At 48.1% G+C, this 13644-nt stretch overlaps 10 protein-coding genes across 10 annotated transcripts; 5 read left to right on the top strand and 5 right to left on the bottom strand.

Moving 5' to 3' along the window:
* Positions 1–17: 17 nt before the first annotated feature.
* On the top strand, positions 18–758 carry KL911_002953 (uncharacterized protein; the record flags this gene model as incomplete). The annotated part of the gene is made up of 1 exon (XM_043198079.1): positions 18–758. The coding sequence occupies one exon, from the start codon at positions 18–20 to the stop codon at positions 756–758; it is 741 nt and encodes a 246-aa protein (XP_043054551.1).
* A 31-nt stretch (positions 759–789) lies between these two features.
* On the bottom strand, positions 790–1506 carry KL911_002952 (uncharacterized protein; the record flags this gene model as incomplete). Its single annotated transcript, XM_043198078.1, has 1 exon — positions 790–1506. The coding sequence occupies one exon, from the start codon at positions 1504–1506 to the stop codon at positions 790–792; it is 717 nt and encodes a 238-aa protein (XP_043054550.1).
* Positions 1507–1796: 290 nt separating this feature from the next.
* On the top strand, positions 1797–4109 carry KL911_002951 (uncharacterized protein; the record flags this gene model as incomplete). Its single annotated transcript, XM_043198077.1, has 1 exon — positions 1797–4109. One exon carries the CDS (start codon positions 1797–1799, stop codon positions 4107–4109), a length of 2313 nt encoding a protein of 770 aa, XP_043054549.1.
* A 398-nt stretch (positions 4110–4507) lies between these two features.
* KL911_002950 (uncharacterized protein) lies at positions 4508–5350 on the top strand (the record flags this gene model as incomplete). Its single annotated transcript, XM_043198076.1, has 1 exon — positions 4508–5350. The coding sequence occupies one exon, from the start codon at positions 4508–4510 to the stop codon at positions 5348–5350; it is 843 nt and encodes a 280-aa protein (XP_043054548.1).
* A 112-nt stretch (positions 5351–5462) lies between these two features.
* Positions 5463–7400, bottom strand: KL911_002949 (uncharacterized protein; the record flags this gene model as incomplete). Its single annotated transcript, XM_043198074.1, has 1 exon — positions 5463–7400. One exon carries the CDS (start codon positions 7398–7400, stop codon positions 5463–5465), a length of 1938 nt encoding a protein of 645 aa, XP_043054547.1.
* A 1111-nt stretch (positions 7401–8511) lies between these two features.
* Positions 8512–8862, top strand: KL911_002948 (uncharacterized protein; the record flags this gene model as incomplete). Its single annotated transcript, XM_043198073.1, has 1 exon — positions 8512–8862. The coding sequence occupies one exon, from the start codon at positions 8512–8514 to the stop codon at positions 8860–8862; it is 351 nt and encodes a 116-aa protein (XP_043054546.1).
* A 27-nt stretch (positions 8863–8889) lies between these two features.
* KL911_002947 (uncharacterized protein) lies at positions 8890–10260 on the bottom strand (the record flags this gene model as incomplete). The annotated part of the gene is made up of 1 exon (XM_043198072.1): positions 8890–10260. The coding sequence occupies one exon, from the start codon at positions 10258–10260 to the stop codon at positions 8890–8892; it is 1371 nt and encodes a 456-aa protein (XP_043054545.1).
* A 44-nt stretch (positions 10261–10304) lies between these two features.
* KL911_002946 (uncharacterized protein) lies at positions 10305–11291 on the bottom strand (the record flags this gene model as incomplete). Its single annotated transcript, XM_043198071.1, has 1 exon — positions 10305–11291. One exon carries the CDS (start codon positions 11289–11291, stop codon positions 10305–10307), a length of 987 nt encoding a protein of 328 aa, XP_043054544.1.
* A 52-nt stretch (positions 11292–11343) lies between these two features.
* KL911_002945 (uncharacterized protein) lies at positions 11344–12574 on the top strand (the record flags this gene model as incomplete). The annotated part of the gene is made up of 2 exons (XM_043198070.1): positions 11344–11927; positions 12271–12574. 2 exons carry the CDS (start codon positions 11344–11346, stop codon positions 12572–12574), a joined length of 888 nt encoding a protein of 295 aa, XP_043054543.1.
* Positions 12575–12616: 42 nt separating this feature from the next.
* KL911_002944 (uncharacterized protein) lies at positions 12617–13455 on the bottom strand (the record flags this gene model as incomplete). The annotated part of the gene is made up of 2 exons (XM_043198069.1): positions 12617–12788; positions 12857–13455. 2 exons carry the CDS (start codon positions 13453–13455, stop codon positions 12617–12619), a joined length of 771 nt encoding a protein of 256 aa, XP_043054542.1.
* Positions 13456–13644: the final 189 nt, after the last annotated feature.

The following is a 13644-nucleotide window of genomic DNA, read 5'->3' as shown; positions in this document are numbered from 1 at the left end:
AAAATGAAGACAAACTAATGGCTGTTGCTGCGATCGCGTTCCCTGAGGACGCGGGGCCTGTGTCGCCCGTGAGGCCGCACGGGACACTGCGGTATGTACTGCGGCTGCTGGCGCTGTCGGGTTACGGGATGGCCGCGTTCTATGCTGTTGTTTTGCTAGTCATCAAGCCGATGCTCAAGCTGAGCTTCGAACGGCGGCGAGACCTGGCTAACCACTGTTTCGGCCATCTCCGCGCTCTGTATGGCAACCTTGTGAACAAGGTCAAGTTTGTGCCGTCCGTAGAGCTGAACTATCGCGGCCTGCTGTATAAAGACAGCATGTGCTCGACAGAGACGGACGAGGACGACGCGGTGGTGCAGCAGGAGCACACCCGCGGGGTGCACTTTGACGACGAGGTTGCGAAGAGGGATTACAACGAGCTCAATTTGTCGCAAACGGTAGTTCTGGGCCAATATCTTGAAAGACTAAAAGATACGCTCAGCAAGATTCGAGTGAGCAGCTACCACCACAAAAACAGCGTTCCCTCGTTCGGCGGCCGTCTCGCCGCCAGCGATGTGAGCGAGATGCAGCCGCTAGTTTTCCAGTTGAAGCAGCTGAAGAACTGCGTTGAAATGGTGAGCTCAGACCACCCTCGCGAGTATTTATTCAAAAGAAGCCTCAACTACGCTCGGGGCCCCAACAAGCTGAATCTCGTGGACGATCTGCGCGACGAGTTGGCCGATCTGCGCAAAGTCGTCCAGCAAGCTAGAAGTAAGTAATTTATTGGTGATCGTTATGTACACGCGCGCTCTAAATATCGTCCTCCAACTTTAGGGCCGGAGCTTCTTTTTCTCTCTTGACTCTCATCTGGTTCAGATGGTAAAACTGGCCCTCCAGGTCGTTGAATCCGTGCAAATTGGCAAAATCTCGCAACTCCTGCTTGAAGAAGTACGGCAGCTGTAAACCGAGCTCTTGCTCCTTGGCCTCAAAGAACTTTTCCAACTGGTTCTCCAAGAAGATCTTGCGCCGCAGCTCTTTTCCACGCTCTTCCCATTTTTTCTCCTTGGCAGCCCTCTCGTGGGGCTTAGGAGTCCATTTCGATTTCAAGATCTTTGCCACGGCAACAACAGGCACTTGGAAAAACTCGGCCAGCTTGTAGCTCGGCAGTTCGTCAGGGTACTTGGAGTGCAACACCCGAATTCCCTCGATCGCTTGTCTAGAGAGTTTCTTCGTTTTTGTGAGGTCCATCTGCGCCGCCTTTTCTTTCAGGGCGTACTTCTGCCTCATGTATAGTGGCAAGGACTTATCCTTGCGCCATCCTGGTGGAGGCAGCTTTAATTTTGGCTTCGGTTTCTCGGCCTCTTCTTTGGCAAATATATCTGTGTTCTTGGCAATGTGCTCTTTCCAGTCTCGGCGGTTGTACACTTTTCCCCGAAACCCTCCGGGAAGCTTCTCCAAATCTGGAAGTTCCCACTTATCAGTCCGTTTCAAGGGCGCCACAAAGCAGCTAAAACGGCGTAGAAACATTTATGGGCAGGGAATTTTTTTTTTATCTGAAAAATATCTATGTCCTCTGGTGCAAGGATGGAATAGAGAAACGACAGGGCAAACTGACCAGTACGCCGTCATTTACTGCCATCCAAAGACCTTGGGTCGAAAAGCGTCAAATACTTGTAAATCTGGCTGATTCCTCTTCGATACGGCAGACGTTTCCAGGTCCTATCCGGTCCTATCGTGAGAGATTTCTCGGTGTATGGGTGTCCTGATAAGGTTGCCTTCAGAAAAAAAAAAAACAAAAAAAAACAATCTTTTGTTCCATGAATATCATCAAAAGGCTGCTGTCCAATGCGAATCAGGCCTCATCAGACGAGCTGATCCTGATTCCTTCTGGTCAGCTATATTTGATTCGGTCTCCAAAGTCCCCAAAGTCCGAAAACGAGTGTCTCTTCAGTGACGTAGTTGTTTCAATTAGGGAGACCTCCTTGCCCTTCAATTACCAATTAAGCATCAACAAGACCGGAGAGGAGGGACAGGGGCTTTTGGATGACGACGAATTGGACGCTTCAGACAACGAAGAAGCATTTGATAAAGACTCCAGTTCATTGAAGTCGTTCCTGATTGACGAAAGACTCAAAATCTGTTTGTTCCAGAAACACGGTAGCTACGTCATCGCGTGGAAGGACTTGGATGGAGATATTGGCGACATGTTTGAGTTCCGTGTTGATCCGTCTGTTTCCGTGGAAAGTATTAACCAGTTCATGTTGGCAGTGTACAAGTGCGAGTACGAGAGAAAGTATAAAAAGTCCAGTCTAAACCTCAAATTAGGGCAACTGCAGGAGTTCGTTTTCGACAGAGAATCACTGTTTGACGACGATCCCGACTTGTTGTCCACTCTGCGCACATCTGCTAATATCCACTCCAGCAAAGCAGTCGATGACTCTGACTCTGATGACAACTTCGAGGATGCTCTTGAGGTCACTGACCCAAGGCTCTTATTTTCGACCAACGCAGACCTTTTGCTATACGATGAGGTGAAGGATGATTACCAGCTCAAGGTATCCGCTGCATGTTCCAGAATATTGCAGAAGGACTCCTGGAGCTACGATTTAGAAGTGATTTCTCCAGAAACAAAGAAAACCCTAGTGGATGTTGGCATCACCAACTCAATCGACGCGGCTTTTGACTTTGACTCGCTCTCTCTTACATTCAACGTAGACTCAGACTCATTAGTGCTTACGTGGGCGCTTCAGTTCCCCAGTAAGGAGAGCTACGAGGATTTCCAGCAAGAGTTCATGAAATGTCTATACGAAACTAACAACAAGACGAGTTGGATGAGGCTCAAAGACGATGAGCAGCAATTTATGATTGACGCGATCAACAACCTCAAGATAGATGAGATGGACGTTGATGAAGACGAGTCGGAAGAGGAGAGTGGCGACGAAAAGCCGTCCACCATCAGAAGCAACAAGCTTTTTGTGTCCGATAGTGACAGTGACGAAGATGACGAAAACGGATTAATGAAGCGGTTCCGTGCGAGCGGAGTCAATACCGGCATGAAGCTGGCGTTCAAAGATGAGTTGGCCTTTGTCTCGCGTGGAGACAAACTGGGAGTTTTCCGAATGGACCAGGAGTCCAAGCCTCAGTTTTCCACAGCGATCGAGAACATATCCAGTGCTACTAAAAAAGGCAAATCTATCAGTCCAGGAAATATGATGCTGCAAAAAGGTGACACCATCATGATATTACAGGATAAAAACGATAAAGACAAGTTATACAAGATGGATTTAGAATATGGTAAGGTGGTGGAAGACTGGGAGATGAAGAAAAACAACACTGAGCTTCCTGTGGTCAACTTCGCCCCAAATGAAAAGTTTGGAGAGCTCACCGAAGACCAGACATTTTTGGGACTTTCGCATCAATCGCTGTTTAGAGTCGATCCTCGTTTGCGCGAAAAAGTGGTCGACAGCGAATTCAAACAGTACAAGACGAAAACCAACTTCACGCAGATTGCAACAACTGAGGACGGATACATTGCTGCATCGACCAAGAACGGAGAAATTAAACTGTACGATAAGCTGGGCAAAAACGCGAAGACCCTGATTCCAGCTCTTGGCGACGAGTTTGTTGGCCTGACGACATCCGACGACGGAAGGTTTGTTTTGGCGACGTGCAACAAGTATCTTCTATTGTTGGATGTGAAAATAAAACAGGGCAGGAACAAGAACAGCCTCGGGTTTGAGAAGTCGTTTGATAAGGATTCCAAACCCATCCCCAAGAAACTGTCTCTCAGACCCGAACATCTTGCATATATCCGCAACGCCACTGGTAACGAACCTCACTTCACCAAGGCCAACTTCAGCATTAATAGGAACACCAAGAAAAAGGAACCAACTGCGATCGTCACGTCTGTGGGTCCATTTGCCATCATTTGGAACTTTAAGAAAGCACTGCAAAATGATAGCGCTTCTTACAGCATTATGAGGTACGACTCCAACATCACTTCTGGAGACTTCAAGTTTAACGATTCTAAAAAAGTAGTGTTTGCTCTACCAAACGATGTGTCCATGGCCAGCAACAGGGCTTTCAAAAAGGCTTCTGAGCAATTCAGCGTGGTAGAGTCACGGTACTAGTCTCCTTTTGTTTCTCATGTATAGTCATTATATAAATCATTAATCGATCCAGAATCTTAGCGTTTGAATCCAAAACTGTGCTTCAACTCTTGCCAGAAAAGGCGTCGAAATGCGTTGAGCTTATGTATAGTCGTAGGTGTGTAATTCAAGACAGGTTGCGAAGCCTGCCGGGGAGGCGGTGGGAGGTTGTTTAAATACGCATGGACATTGCGGACAAAGTGGTGAAAGCCTTTGGAATTGATGAGCAGGCGTTAGTCGTCTCAGCAGCAGCACTTACCTTTTTGTAAAGCCAATCCTCCAACATGGAAAATAAGTAATTTTTAGGAACTTTATCGCGATATACGGATTTGGAAAAACGGAATTGATCCATCAAATCTTAGATAATAAACATCATCAAAATGCTAATTGTACCAACGGCCAGATATCCGGAAAACTATGAGTATGCGCTAGATTTCCCAAAATTCTTGCTCATTGGCGACTCTATCACCGAACGGTGTGCCAATCCGTTCCCAATTTCTGATTTTGTGGCAGACGGATACGATAAGAACGGCAGCTACGTCGTCGAACATAGCTCCCTCGAATTTTGTTTCATGGGACAACTCCAACACGATTATGCTCGACGCATGGATATCATCAATCGCGGATTTTCTGGGTACAATTCTCACTACTGGAGACACATGATTGAAAAGGTGCTGCGTATCGAGCACGACTTGTCGTACAGCAAATGCAAAGTGGCAACACTGTTTCTGGGGACTAATGACGCCGCTCTGGCAAAGCCTGATGGTGTTCCATTTGATGAGTTTCTAGACAACATGGAGTTTATCATAAAACAGATTTTGGATAGAGATATTAGGCTGGTAGTCATTGGCCCCGGTCACCATTATCCTGAGATTTGGGAATCATTGAACCCTGGAGATGTGGAAAAGGGTATCCGCCGTAGGAACGAGGAAAACTTGAGATACTCAAACGGCTTGAAGCAACTTGCCGAGAAATTCCAAGTCCCTTTTGTGGATTTGTATGCAGCACATGAGGAATACGCCAAGAATAGCGTGCGGAAAAGCTCCAAAAACTTGCTTTTGGATGGGATCCACTTCACTGGTGAAGGATACCTGCTTCTGTATCAGCTGTTGAAGAACGCGTTGGCCGAGAAGTATCCGGAAATGAGTGTGTCAAACTTGAAAATGAGACTCCCTGGTTGGAACGATTTCGACAGTGACGAAGTGGAAAAGATCGAAATTTGAGACTCTGAGTTGACCCTACCACTATAAAAGAATAGATAATAGAAATCAAGAATAGAAATAGAGAATAGTAACACTCATCTCAAACACTCAAGCAACTCAGGAGCTGACACATTCATCCCTTTCTTTGGGGGTGGTATTTGTAGTTGGGGTAACATTGGGCGTGAATCTTCTTCTCAGATTGTGCTAACGAAATAAACGTCTTTTTCACACTGTTGAGTTCTGTTGACCACATTACGGCAACTATCTGGATGAGCAGGTGGTGGTTGTATTTGTGGATGACGCATTCTTGCCTCAACTCTTGGGCAAGAGACTCCGTCAGGTGAGAATCAATTATTTTGAGATATTCTAATTCCGCCTGTGAATCATAAGATGAATACTGCATCTGCAATCTTCTGAAAACGAAGGAAGATAATGAGTCTATTAAAGAAAGTAAAACAATTGCTTTCACCATCGATGTCCGGTACAACATAAACGAATTCAAAGGTCTTTTGATATAAATTGTGCTTCCATGCCCATTCTCATCTGTTAGCCGTGACTTTCCCAATCTCTGCTTCTTCCCTCCTGTAGAAGTCTTTCTTGTTTTCGATCCCGTATCATTTGGCTGCCTGAAATAGATAGCAAACTCCTTGATATCCTTGAACGATGAGATGATAGAATTCTCAATTATCGAGCTACTATCCTCATGACCAGCATAAGTTTTGGCGAGTATGCTCAAGCTTCCATCATTAGATTCAGTCAGAACTAACCCCTTGTCGCTGGTGTGCTCGGGATAAAACATTTGCTCCCCTCGTCTCTGACCTAGAACCCTGGAGAGCAGCTTAAGTTTTAAATCAAAGTTTCGCAACTTAAACAGTTTGAGAACGTCATCAACTTGGCCCATATCTAGGTTTTTGTTTGCTGCTAGCTCAGTAATTTTATCGTACCTTGATTGTGAAAGGGGGGGCAGTGGAATTTTGATTGATGATCTGTACTGGCTGTAAGCCTTATTCTCCAAATCAGACACCAATGAATCAAAAACATGGTCAGATTCTGTTTGTGTGTCTGGTTTGTCATCTCTTTCAGCGAAAAGTCTTTTCCTGGAAACCATAGAGTTTGGAGGCGAAACGGGGGCATCGATACCTGAACTGGATTCCGTTGGAGAACAACTGGTTGGGGTCAACAAAGTGTGTTTGTCTTGTTTGGAAACCTGCGAGTAAAAAGTGCTACGGGCATACTTGGAAAATCCTTGGCCACAAAATTTCTTTGGGTTGCAACCAACATCAGCCTCCAGTTTTTCCGGTTTGGAGTCGATCATCAGGGGAGGACTCAAATACTGGGATTGCGCTTCATTAATATCTGTGTCATCGTTATAATAATTGTCGTCTTCGTCGTCAAATTCGTTACTTTCTGGGTCACTCACATCACTCAGTTCGTCCAATTCGAAGAAAGAAGAAAATTGGATTTTTGATGTGTCTGTTTCGCTACAGGAACGGGTCTTTAACGAAAAAGGATGCATTGGGGGCGAAGAAAGGGTGTTCAAACAGGTTGTTGAACTGGAATCGTAGAGTGAAGGATATTCCACGATCGGGTCGGAGGCAGGCAAGTTGGGAAGCGAGCAGCGGTGAATGCTGGAGTCCTCATTAGCAAGAGGATGGAAAAGATAGTGGCTATGTTGGCTGGGTTTCTGCAGATAGGGAGACCCAGGATCAACAGAAGTGGCAAAGTAGTTACTGTTGCCAATCAGATCATAGTTCTGTGATACATCCAACGTGTCAAGGTCGAAATCCGGGAACACTGAAAAGTTCGTAGGAGAATAGGAATAGTTATCATAATTGATCAATCTGACGGTGCGAGGAGTAGTTTGAGTAGGAGATCTTGCAGGATGAAATTTTGATTCAAGTCTTTCGGGGCTCTTTGGTTTATTGACCAATTGGTTCTGTGTCAACAAAGGTCTTGGACTCTTGCGGGTGATGTAGCGACCTGATTCGGAAATCTGGCTTGAAGATAAGGCATCTTCCGTATGAAATTTAGCGGTGGAAGATGGTGGAAGATAAACGGGTGAAGATTCCATTGTTCGATTTGTTTCAGATGGTATCATGTGTCACTAAACAACCGAAACGGACTGTACTCTCAAAGAATCTGGCAATACACTAAGCGGAGTGTACACAACTCAAGTTCAATGGAAAGAGGTAGAATAACATGGAACTCTCAGAGCTGCTGATTTTAGATCGGCAGCAGCACCTCAGGAATTTATAGTTTTTTCCACCATGTTCGGTCGTCCAATCATATGGAGTTCTGTGGCCTGCCATGCGTTGACATGCGTCCTGATAGCAACAAACAAAAGATTATAAAAAGCTGGGAGTCGGAACAAAGAATTTGGGATACCATTCACATATCAGGGATACACAAAAATAATTATTTCACAAATCTACACTGGGATGCAAGATGTGCTATGCATTGCATATTGGGCCTACTCTCATTTGTGCAGGAGGAGACTGTCTTGTGCAGTTCAATGATCATATGGGAGGGGAAACCTGTGATGAACTCCCTGCCTTTCGAAACTGTGCCCCTTTGCGTATTATCCCTCCTTTTTACGAGCCCTTGGATCCAACATTGACTTATCGCTGAGATCCGATCCAATCTGCGGGACAGATTTAAGCTTAATAGAGGGGGGACTAATATGTAAGAAATGCAAGCCTTGTGGGAGATCAATAGCGTGTGTGTTAGATGCAAGTAATTTGTTCTCTTTTATTATTAGCAACCCAAAGATCAATAAACCGAGAGGTAATTTTACTCCCCACCCTTTCAACCCTGCATCTACTAACATCTAGCTGGAGCCTGCAACAAATGACCATTCAGGAGAGCCATAAAATGCCAGATCCACAACTCACGCAGAACGTTCACTGGCGTTCCTTTTACCCCAAAACATCCCTCGGATCGGGTTTACAATTTTAATGCCAAATTGGCATGTGGGGCGTATCTCGCTACAAAACTAGTGCATATCCGCCTCGTATCTGTGTTGTTTTGCAGGGGGGTTTTCTGTGTATGACACAACGTAATTGATCTTCGATAATAGGCAAAGTAATTGTGGATCTCCTTACACAACACAACCTTCTGTCGTGAGCCAAGATTTATATACGTCGCGCACATGTGCACTTTTTTTATGCCAACCCAATTAAAAAATGGCCCGCGAAGTTTTCCAATATTTCGAAAACTTGTGCAAACACATCGCCACCATGTCCTTTGTTTTCAGAAGAAACTTGACCACTTTGATCCCACCCAAGGTTGCTTCCGCCTCCAACCTGGGTTCGAACCCGGCTGCAAAGAGAATGCAACACATTGTGTCGTTCTACTCCAAGCTTCCAAGAGGTGAGGCCTCTATCCCAAAGGCTAAGAGCCCATTGGGATTGTACAGACAAAAGTACTTCGACACGGGCTCTGGAGCTCCATTGTTGCACGCCTCGCTTTTCTTCCTCGCTGTCGGCTACGGTTTGGAGTACTACTTCCACTTGTCCCACCACAAAGAGCATTAGAATGATTAGACTTTATAGCAGCTGAATTCATGAGCCATCGTTACACACACTTAGCATTGAGTTGAAATCTGTGAGCTTGCGGCCTTGCGACCGCTCATACTGCTCGATTTTGATCCAGTCGTCCCAGTTGATCGCTTTCACGTTTCTTTGCGCAAGCAGCTTGGTTATGGCCTCTCTTCCTTTTTTGGCTGAGTCCTGAACTTTGCCCAGGTCTGCCACGACGTGGCTAGCAACCATACTGCTGTCTGCGACTGTAGAATTGATCGATCCGCGGGAAGCATTGGCAATCCACCCCACGCAATACGATCGCTCCATACCTTCAATGCGGCCTTCCCTGTTGGGGATTGCCCCACGGTTGGTGTCGAAAGGGATGTTGAGCTCGTCAAATTCAGCCAGTGCCTCACCCTTGTAGCCTATGCAGAGAATTAGTAGCTGGTTCGACACCGAACTAAGGTCTTCGGTGGGCACAATTTCCCCCGACGGCGAGATTCGGTTTTTCCGGAATATGGTTTCCTTCAACAGAGAAGGCTGTTTCGGGTCTACTTTGATCCCCAGGGGCGTCTGCAGGTAGTCAAGCCTCCACGACTTGCCCTCTGCAGCGGGCTGGCAATATTTCTGGACCAGTTGTAGCCTTCTTTTTTCCACCCGTCCCAACTTCATTCCTGCCAAAAGTGGCTCAAACGTTTCTGCACCCCATCCAGTGAAGGCCACGCCGCACTTGTCCAGTTCCAAACACTCTCTAAACTCCTTGTTGGAAAACTTGCTTTCCAAAAATCCACGCCGCGCGCTCACCGTGACCTTTCTCACGATGGATTTCTGCAGCATGTCAAGCGCATATGGAGTTATGTCGGTGTTTTCCCAATGTTTGGCGGGCGCTAGAAGAATCCTAACTATATCCATGGCCACATTTCCGTTACCAATGATGGTGACCTCCCCGGCCTTATCTAGAGGCGGGTTTAGATCCTGATTTCTCGGGTCTCCATTGTACCATCCCACAAAATCTCTCGAGTTTATCACTGCAGGATGATCCTCTCCCGCGATTCCGAGCCTGTTCTCCCTGCTGGATCCATATGCATAGACAATGCTGTCATAGTTGTCGTAGAGCTCCTTCAGCTTAATATCTCGGCCGATTTCCACGTTTCCGAAAAATTGGAACCGCGGGTCTTTGCTGGCGTCATGGAACCGCTCCTGGCAGCTCTTCACCTCAGGGTGGTCGGGAGCAACTCCAAACCGGACCAGTCCAAATGGACACGGCCTTTTTTCAAACATGTCAATCTGCACGGGGATGTCGTATTTGAGGATGTCGAGTGACGTGTAGAACGCTGCAGGCCCGGATCCTATCACGGCAACTCTGGGTGTCGAAAAGAACCTGATCAGCGGAGGCCGAGATAACCTCATAACTGCGTTCTGATGATGTACAGATTTAGTAATTTTTTTTCCAGTTATATAGTCAGTCTGGCATACTCACGCTCGACCTTGATCACGGGCAGTCTTTGCGAACACCAGTTGATGTCGCGCATCATCTTGCGCGGGTCGTTTCCCGTGCAGAGACGGAATAACTTGTCGTACTCGATCTCTTGCTGTTTGAACTCCCGGATTACCAGGTCTTCTTCGAAGTCAATGTAGACCCGCGTGTCACATATCCTCAGTAGAACGTTGTCGACACGCACAAATAACCGCTGCAGCAGCAGCAAACACGAATGCATAACTCTGATTTTGATGCTCAGCACCGAAATGCCGTTATCGCCCAGCTCGTCCTCGTACAGCACCATCTCATCGAAAAACAGAATTGGGTCTTTTCGCTGGAGCTTTTCCAGAGGAATCTTCATGTCGTCGTCACGTGTGAGCGCCGTCCCCGTTATGGTGCCCTTGTACAGCGTTGTGTAGGTCCAGTCGAATGGTTTGTACATCTCGAGCACGACATCGGACTTGTTGTGGTGCTTATGCTGGCGGCTCTTTACCCATTCAGAGGCGTAGCTGACCTGTATAAGGTTTGACGGGTTCGACTCCACAAGCTTGAGGGCATCCAGCGCGCAAAAATCGATCTCGAGCCTCGGATGGCTGATGCGAACTCGGTTATTTCCAAAGATCATTTCAGGAACGGGCAAGTTGAGGATCGACTCGAACTCGTCGATCTCAGAGGCATTCAGAATCGGATGGCGAGCGGTATATATCTTGAAATCCCCGACCTTGATGCTCGGGGTGTCTTTGATGGGCAACGTGGCCACCGGGCCCGGGGTTATAACCGTGCCACAAGAGGCGCAACTGGGAGAATCTGTCGAGACTGGCAGTTTGGGCTTCTGCTCGGGCGTCCGGCGTACCGGAGGACGCATCGGCACTCTGCTGCTCGTCGTGAGCTGATGCATCTTGCGCGCGGCATCGATCTGAAACGAGTCGATGGAGTTATACTTGGGGACACGGTTTGACATAGGAAATAAATCAATTTTAAAAAACCCTAGAAATAATAATAAGCACGTACCAATGAATATCTCACGACTTTTGCGGTCTTACAAAAAATCGCCAGGCGTGGTCTTCGGCACCACAGTGATCTTGGTGATACTGGTTTTTGCGCTTGCCAATAACTCTTTATCGGAAAGCCATCTCGATGCCCCTGTGCCAATCTCGCAAAAGACACAGCCGGTCGAAGCCAAAAACTCGGTGCCGTTCATGCCCAAAATGAGCAACGAGACGCTCAAAGCAGAGCTTGGAAATGCATCTTGGAAGTTATTCCACACCATCCTTGCCAGATACCCTGAGAACCCGACGCCCGAGCAGAAACAGCACCTCGCGGACTACATTCGCTCGTTTGCCCTTGTGTACCCGTGTGGAGACTGTGCCCGCCACTTTGCTGTGCTCCTGGAGAAGTACCCTCCACAGCTGAGCTCGCGAAAAACCGCTGCGTTATGGGGTTGCCACATTCATAACCAGGTGAATTTGAGACTTCACAAGCAGGAGTACGATTGCTCCACCATTCTAGAGGACTACGACTGCGGGTGTGGCCAGGACGAAGCCGAAGAGCTCCAGGAGAACGACACCAAAGAGCATCTTGCAAGCATCAAGCTGGAGTCGAAGGAGCAGATGGTGGGGGGCTGAGTTGGGGGTTTTTGCGTGGCGGGTTACAAATGGAGCTATTTCCTATTTTCTGTTATATAAGGTAGGGAACTGTAATAGTGGCTACACATGCCTACGGCGCGTTCCCAAATCGGACGCACAGCAGTCTGGATAAGGCAGTCTACAGCTACGTGCTGCAACAGTTTGATTCACACAACGCACCACGAGCCGCACAGCCTCACACTGCATTGTTGGGACGCAAACCTGATACAAGCTAATTCGATCTTAAGAAGCAACTATATTAGGACGTTCAAAGTACGATACCGTCGAAACGATGGAATTTAACGCGCAAAGAAGCCCATTCAAGGCGTCGGGCAGCTCCACAGACCCGGAACACGAGAAGCTGCTCAGAATCGTCCAGCTGAACAAGATGAAGACCATGAAGCTGGAGAGACTGAACCAGTACAACAACAGGCTGAAACAAGAGCTTGCCCGCGAGCGCATCAATGCGTCGAACAGCTCGCTCATGATCATCAAATACACCGAAACGACACGCGACGGGCTCATTCCCGAGCTCTGGGGGCCTTCAGAGAGCAGGTACTCCGAGAAACAGCAGGTCCGCGCCGCCAAACAGGAGTCCCGATGTTGCACCATCGTCTAGCCAACCAGTGCGAGCACTTCCCGGATTCTCCCCACATCGGTGTCATTTGTGCGGTCCTCCTCCACGATTTGCTCCAGCTTGTTTCTGGCAAGAGTCTCCAGCTTCTTGTCCTTCAAGTCTCTCGCAGTGGCCAGCAGACCGCACCAGCTGCGCGTGTGGAGCTCGCAGAGCTCGATCGCGCGCATAAATGACCTCATCGCCTGCTGCAGCACCTCTTTGCCGCGTCCGTCGCGAAGAAACATCAGCCGACAGAGCTCTCCGGCACGACACCACACCACATACGCCGCGGGAACGCCCACAAGCACCTCCTGGACGCAGTCGTATGCTTTTTCGTATTCGCCAAGAGCAACGTACTGCTCTGCGAGCTCCATCCACGACTCGTAATCCAGCGGAGTATCGCTAATATATTCAAGCAGGTTTTTGATGTAGCTGGCGGGCGAATCGCTTTTGAGCGCCACCTTCCGCTTTTCGACCTGCCGCAGGTCTTTCTGGTGGTGCTGAACGGGCTCCGCCGTCAGACTCGGTCTTGCCTGGATCAACGGCACGGCCGCCGCCTCCAGGTACTCGAGGGCGTCTTTCTTGCCGAGGATTTCGACGTAATAACTCTTGAGAACGACCAGTTTCTCGCTGTTCTTGGCCTCGAACTTGTCGCTGAACCGGTCCAGCGCCGTTTTTGCCTCGGTGTCCCTTGTCGTGAGCAGACACAGGAAATAGTGCAGTTCCAGGAGGGTGTAGTACTCCAGCGGGGCGAGCTTCGACTCGTTCAGTCGTAGAAACGTCTTAGAGACCTGGTACACGTTTTCCAGCTCTGCGGGCGCCAATTGGGCGTATTTTCCTGTGCGGAACAGCAGCAGCAGGCGCTCTTTGACTTGTTCGAACATGAAAATAAAAATAAGCTGGCCAAATTTAAATAAATTGAAAAGTTGTCCTTCGTCATGTAGCAGGGTGGGGGCAGAAAAATCGCGGGTGCACACTGTGCCGCGATCTGACGTGCTACGGGGGCATTTGCGAGGGGCTCAGAGACGTGCTATCGAGACGACCGCGGCAGGACCCGCGGCGTGGCCGGCGAG

This window comes from Ogataea haglerorum (genome assembly GCF_019207285.1).
Source record: "Ogataea haglerorum isolate 81-453-3 chromosome Unknown 81-453-3_NODE_7_length_556738_cov_96.333754, whole genome shotgun sequence".
NCBI lineage: Eukaryota > Fungi > Ascomycota > Pichiomycetes > Pichiales > Pichiaceae > Ogataea > Ogataea haglerorum.
Note: the sequence above shows the minus strand (reverse complement) of the source record. Positions and strands in the feature narration are given on the sequence as shown.